The sequence below is a fragment of the Lolium rigidum genome, chromosome 3, assembly GCF_022539505.1.
Source record: "Lolium rigidum isolate FL_2022 chromosome 3, APGP_CSIRO_Lrig_0.1, whole genome shotgun sequence".
In the NCBI taxonomy this organism is placed as follows: domain Eukaryota; kingdom Viridiplantae; phylum Streptophyta; class Magnoliopsida; order Poales; family Poaceae; genus Lolium; species Lolium rigidum.
Genome location: NC_061510.1, coordinates 275,531,804 through 275,538,381, shown reverse-complemented (window position 1 = coordinate 275,538,381; position 6,578 = coordinate 275,531,804). Strand labels below are relative to the sequence as shown.

The 6,578-nt window shown below is 52.6% G+C and overlaps 1 protein-coding gene across 1 annotated transcript; it reads right to left on the bottom strand.

Annotated features, from left to right (window-relative positions):
* Nucleotides 1–680: 680 nt before the first annotated feature.
* On the bottom strand, nt 681–5,019 carry LOC124696561 (WAT1-related protein At5g64700-like). Its single transcript, XM_047229272.1, has 3 exons — nt 4,790–5,019; nt 1,609–1,671; nt 681–1,518 (listed from the first exon to the last, which is right to left on the bottom strand). The coding sequence occupies exons 1-3, from the start codon at nt 5,017–5,019 to the stop codon at nt 681–683; spliced, it is 1,131 nt and encodes a 376-aa protein (XP_047085228.1).
* Between the last annotated feature and the right edge of the window lie 1,559 nt (nt 5,020–6,578).

The following is a 6,578-nucleotide window of genomic DNA, read 5'->3' as shown; positions in this document are numbered from 1 at the left end:
AGGATCAAAAAAATTTATCCCGGCCTCCCGGGGGACACCCAACGCTACCCTTTTTATATTAACCTTAATACTAAATCAACTTGTGAGATTAACTTCTTTGTTTATCTCTCTCTACCATATTTAGCTCAGATATTATTTACAGTCATGTCCTTGCCCAATTGTCCATTACATGTGTCATGTGTGCACCTTGCGTTACAAAGACTTCTCTTCAAGTTTGAGTGTAGCAGTTGACTTCCCGTGGTGCCAGTGTCTTCACGAGGCATCTTCGAAACGCGGCGTGTTCGGCATGGAACTCGAGGTCGCCGGCGCCGAGCCGCTGTTGTCTACGGATTTGCAGCTAGCTCTGAGGAGATGTTCCTGGTACTGATAGTACGTACTTCTGATTGTATAAAGTGAGTTGCATTCTGGTTAGATCATCGCAGAAAGAAGGGGTTTAAATTGATCAGATCATGTAGAGTTTGACCACCTTTACTTAGTAACATGTTGCTGATTCCGAATTTATATTTCCTTTTTTCGTTCACGCACGGACAGGACAGATGGTAAAATGAGCTGGTTCCACTGAAATTAGCTAGCTCTCGCTAATTTCCACTGAATAATGCTGTAACTAAACTCGAGCGGAGACAATCTAAATCCTCAATAGCTTTTTAGCTCAATTATTTTCTTGCTCGGTCAATCTCGCGCTAGGCAATGCCATCGTCGTCGTTTCCAGTCGGCCGGTCCAGCTCCCTGGCCTTGGCGGCGGCGAGCTCCTTACCTTTGCCCCAGAGGAAGGCGTAGAGCCCCAGCACGACGAGCGCCGCCCCGAGCACGCCGCCTAGGTAGACGTCGGTGCCGAGCACGAGGGCGTCGACCACAGTGGTTGCCACCAGCGAGAGCGAGTTAAACATGGGCGGGTACACGGGCCCACGGCGAGCCACCGCCCAGGACACGAGCACGAACGTCACCCCCGTGTTGAACACCCCGGAGTAGACCACCGTGGCGAGCTGCATGTCCCACTGCAGCCTCCACGCCTCCGATGTCAATCCCAAGCTGCCGGCGCCGGAGCCGGTGAGGGTGACCACCACGGCGGCTGCGATGGCGGACTGGACGCTCCCGGCGATGCAGGTCAGGGTAGTGGTCCAGTACCTCGACGGGAACACCAGGGCGACCCTGGCCTGGACAACGAACCAGAGCGCGTAGCTCACGCAGCTGCTGACCAGGAACAACGTGCCGACGACCATGTTCTGGCCGCCATGGACGGAGGTGACAGGTTTGGCGCCGTGGGAGTGGGATACCCGCAGGTGCGGGAGGAGGAGGTGGGTGCCCTTGCAGAGGCTGACGACCATGGTACCGGCCACGCCCGCGGCAGCGCCAAGGAGCTTGGTCCTACCCGGCCAGCAGGCGAGGGAGAGGCGCTCGGCACGGAGCGCGACGGCGATGAGGAATGTGGCGACGGGGATGAGGTTGAGGAAGTCGACGGCGTAGGCGGCGTTGGTGGCACGCAGGCCGCAGTAGTAGAGCCCCATTGCCAGCAGGACTCTGGACCATGCATATGGGTAGCACACGTGTAAGATGATTGAGGAATTTTGACAAGGAACTGCAAAAAATGTTGCGAACTGCGATGCGAACCCGAAGGTGGCGTTGATGAAGATCCAGGCCAGCACCGCCAGGTTCAGTTTCTTCCAGAGATCCCTGCAGTAATCAACACGCAGGAACAAATGTAAGAAGAAGATATGGATATCGATGCAGCAGTGAAATGACCGACATATATGAGAGAAATGACTTAGAGCATGTCTAACACGTCTCTTATTTTTCTGCCCCTTAAAATACGAGTAGAGGGTCCTGTATTCACTTTTCGTCGGCCGGAAACTCGTCCGAGCTAGCAGACCCTGTATCCCCACTCCGTAAAATAGAATCCTGCGAAATATTCTGTTTTCAGCGGCGGCGCGCGGGTGGCTATGGCGGCGGCGCGGGGAAAACGGTTGGGAATTCTGAAATGTCCGCGCACCCTAGTGAAATGGGATGAGGGGTTGGCCCTGTATTTAGCCTCCCACCCCGTACAAGTAAGCGAAGAGCCGCCTCGTAGCCAAAACTGTAAAAAATTGATGCGGGGGCCTGTTTTACGGGGTCTGCTAGACGGTCGGGTAGCGCCCAAGCCCTTATTTCAGCGGTTATTATACGAGTTTGGCCCTTTTAAGGGGTCTGTTAGACATGCTCTTAGTTCCGTCCACGGGACATCCCCTGTACTAAACCACTATTTTTCATTGCGTATAAGTATAACTGCTATTTTAAAAATTGACGAAACTTGGTGATATTTGCCTGCACGAATCGTAAAGCAAGAAACAAAGTAAATCCGATGGCAACCACATAAACGAGACAATGTCTACTCTCACATATATGAAAGATATGAGGTTGCATTGCATGTATGCATGAGAGACATTGTTGTTCCCAAACAGAAATTAAATTGGTGGGGAATTCTTGCAGAATGTTTGCTGCGTTTCTAACTTTTCCTATCGTTCGTGCAGGCAACACACAAACTTTGGTTTGGAATTTCACTTTCGAAAGGAAAATGCTTCGTATCCTTCGGAGGCTGCGTGCGTTGCAACCTCCGGACAGCGTGTCGTCCGATCGTTTCATCGCGCGTGTGAGAAGGCGAGCCCTCTGCGTGGTGGACAGCGACAGGTGAGGGACCCACTAGGCTACCTTATCTCTTCCGATGCTTTCTCCCCCACCCTTTCTTCCTTTCTCTCGCCTCTCGCCCGCAGAACTGTGCCCAGAGCTCCACCACGCCAGCTAGCTGTCGTCCCGTCCCACACGCGTGCCGTCGGAGAAATCCCATCCCGCGTCGCCGCCTTTCCTCACCCAGCTCCGGTTGTCGTCACGATGCGAGGGCTGGGTGGGCGGAGCTTCAAGGGTGCTGCTAACAAGGGCATCCATGGCGGCTGAGGTGGTGTCTGCGACGACGCGAGAGATTAGTCCGAGCTTGTCGGCGCCGCGACAACGTTATGATGCAGCTGCAGCAAGGGGGCGGCGGCGCGGAGGCGGGCATCCATGCGACATCAAGAGGGTGGAGCTGCAACCCCCGTCGCTGGAGATGCAAAGGCCGGCCGCCGGTGCTGCAACCTCGTGTCGGCGGAGCTGCAAAGGCCGGCCGCCCCTGCTGCAACCTCCTGTCGCCGGAGCTGCAAAGGCCAGCCGCCCCTGCTGCAATCTCCTGTCGCTGGAGCTGCAAATGCTGGCCGCTGGAGCTGCAAAGGCCGGCCGCCGATGCTGCAACCTCCCGTCGCCGGTGCTGCAAAGGTCGGGCGATGGTGCTTGCGGCGGATGCGGTCGGTGGAGCGACGAGCGTTGTGCGGCGCTGCTGCTAGGAGCAGGTGGTGGTCATTGCAGGGTGCGGCCATGGCTGGACGGAGCTCGCCGGCAGCTGGAGTTGGGTGCTTCGAGCGATGGGCTGCAGGGTTATGAGTGTTGTGCGGCGCTGCTTTTAGGGGCAGGTGGTGGTGCTGCAAGGAGCTGCAAAAACATCCTCGCCGGCGGCGGTCGTAGCTGGACGAAGCTCGTCGACAGCCGGAATCGGGTGCTTCAAGCGATGAGAACGGGAGCTACAAGAGTTGTGCGGCGCTGCTGCTAGGGGCAGGTGGTGATGCCGCAAGGAAGGGCAACGGCGCTGCTGCAAGGGTCTTCGTCACCGACGGCGGTCGTAGCTCGTCGGAGCTCCGGGCGGCACTGAGTGCGTCCACTGTAAGCCAGAGGAAAAGCTGGGTGCAGGGGACATTTTTTTCACCTCCAGTTGCGTGCAATGCGGTGCAGAGAAACGGAGATTATTTTGTAGTCTAAAATAGACATGTGTCAAACGCTCCATTCGGAGGCTTGGGGGTTTTGAGCTTCCGGAGGATTGTCAGCACGATCCCTTTCGAAAATATTTTGGCCGGTGCAGAAACCACCACCAGTGATTTTGGTTTTCATTTCAGGCAAAGTGCCCAAATTTTCCATCAACATAGATTTAACTATTTCAAAAATAAAAATATTTTAAATTATTTTTATTTAATGTGTGTAGTATTGAAATGTCTGAAATATTTTGACCGTAAGTTAATTATTTCGGTATAAATTCTCAAAAATTATTTCCCTTAAGCACCTGATGATGAGAGATCATATTGAAATAGATACGAGCAAACCGCAGAGACACGAACGAGTAGTTGGTAGGAGTACTTAATTTTGTAGGTATACATTTTCGAAATTGACACGCAGAGTTATGTAGCGTGTAAGTTTGTGCACACGTAGGATATGGGTGGATTAGCACTAATGGAAATCGATCGAGACAGCATGCATGGCCAGATTTGGTGAGTGTTGAGCTGGCAGCATGCATGCGTGTCTTCCTGCAGTACAAGGTTTCCATATTCGGTCGTCGAATGCGTGGCAGACTGGCAGGTACTCCGTATACGTGGCAAGCGTCGACCAGCTAGACAGCCAGCAGCGACTGAACGTCGTCGTCTTCCTCACGACAAAACTAGCGCAAATTAGTGCAAAGCTAAAGTTTGTCCCAGATCGAGTTATTGACGAGTGAATTGTTCATCTGTATTATCTGTGCTGTTCGATCTCGGCTGCCATGATCTAGTTATCTACAGGGGACAGGTTGTTATCTAGCTACACTACGCGCATGGCGTACGTCTCGTAGCCAAGTATTTTGGGATCTAGTCTAATTAAGAACAAAATTATGTGCATGCATGAACGGACGCGGCGACCATGCGCGGCCGGCGTGGATTGAAACTCTCATGCAAAATTCATCACGCCAAATTGCACGCGTACGTACCTCTCGAAGATGAGGGCGAGGGGCGCGACGGCGGCGGCGGCGACGACGTTGCGGTAGACGAGGAGGACCAGCGGGTGCATGCCGGCGTTGAGGGCCAGCTTTGACATCAACATCGTCACCACCGTGAACACCTGCACCAGCACCATCCCGGCCGGCAGCGCCACCCGCTCCACCCTGCCGCTCCTCCCCGCGTCCCTCGTCGCCTCCATGTCGCCGCCGCCTCCCGCCATGGCCGGCAGGACTAGTTAGAGCGCGAGCTTTCTTGGGACGCCAGCCGAGCTAACGACGGGAGAGTAGGCTGCAATAGATACCCGGAAACGAACAAGGGCAGTATACCGTGGACTGGCTGCTGGTTGGCTGGCGTTTAGTGTGGTTAGACCACCTCCAGCCGTTGGTGGTCCCCACGGCCAAAACCAGGGAAGCCATCCTCCAGCTAGAGGCCGGAAGATCGGCGGTTTTGCATGGCTTTAGTTTCACAAATAAATTTTTAGTTCGGCAAATTTGACAAATTTTGATTAATATTTGTCTTATTTTTACAAATAAACATTACAGTTCAGCAAAATAACAAATATTTTAACAAGTTTTGAAACAAATCAAATGAAAACTAGTTAGTGTTGCCTCCAATTCTCCATATATGCTCCATCAGATCATCCTGCAGCTGTTGATGCATTGTGAAGTCTCGAATCTCCTAACGCATAGCGATGAACGAAGTCCACGATGCCGGAACCTGGTGATTTGGCTGTGCAAGAGGACCTTCTCTGTCATATGGTGCAGCTTGCTCGATCAGAGAAACTGGATACTTTCGCTCCTTCTCAATAATCATGTTGTGCAAGCACAGAACAGTTCATCACCTCCCACATCTGATCTTTGGATCAAGTCATAGCAGGGAACAGGACTACAACATATCTCTGTTGGAGGACACCAAATGCACGACATCCTTTCGACAACCTTCTTGTTCCTTGACAAACTTCGCCTCCCCCGGGAGGACGGGGCTTGAGATAGTTTTCATAAATATTGCTCACTTTGGATAGATACCGTCTGCAAGATAGTATCCCTTGTTGTAGTATCGACCATTGATCACAAAGTCAACCGGGGGAGCATGACCCTCAACAAGCTTGGAGAAGATCGGCGAGCACTGCAAGACGTTGATGTCGTTGTTGGATCCCGACATACCAAAGAAGAAGTACCAAACCCAGAGATCATGGGTAGCCACTACCTCAAGTATCATAGTGCAACCTTTTTTGTGACCCTTGTACATTTCCTTCCAGGCAAACAGATAGTTTTTTCATTTCCAACACATGCAGTCAATGCTTCCAAGCATCTCCGGAAATCCTCGAGCTTCATTGAAAGCGAGGATCAGTGTCTTCGACAGTGGGTGATCTCAAGTAGATGTCCCCGAACACTGCTATCACCGCCTGCAGAACCGGTAGAAATTCTGAAGAGCGGTGGACTCCTCCATCCGAAGATAGTCATCGGCAGCATCACCAGGAGCTCCATATGCTAGCATCCGCATAGCCATCGTGCACTTTTGGAGGGTGGAAAACACTACCATGTCGGTGCAATTCAACTTGCATCGGAAGTAGGAGTCGTAGTCTCGAAGGGCATACACAATTTTCAGGAAGAGCTTCCGGCTCATCCTGAAACAACGTCTAAAATAGCCTCACCGTGCAATGGATTGTCGGTGAAGTAGTCGGCATAGAGCATGTAGTAGCCCTTCATTCGCTGCCTCGGCTTGCACTTTCGGTGACCTGGTGGTGAACCACCACGTCGACCAATGGCCTTCTCCGTG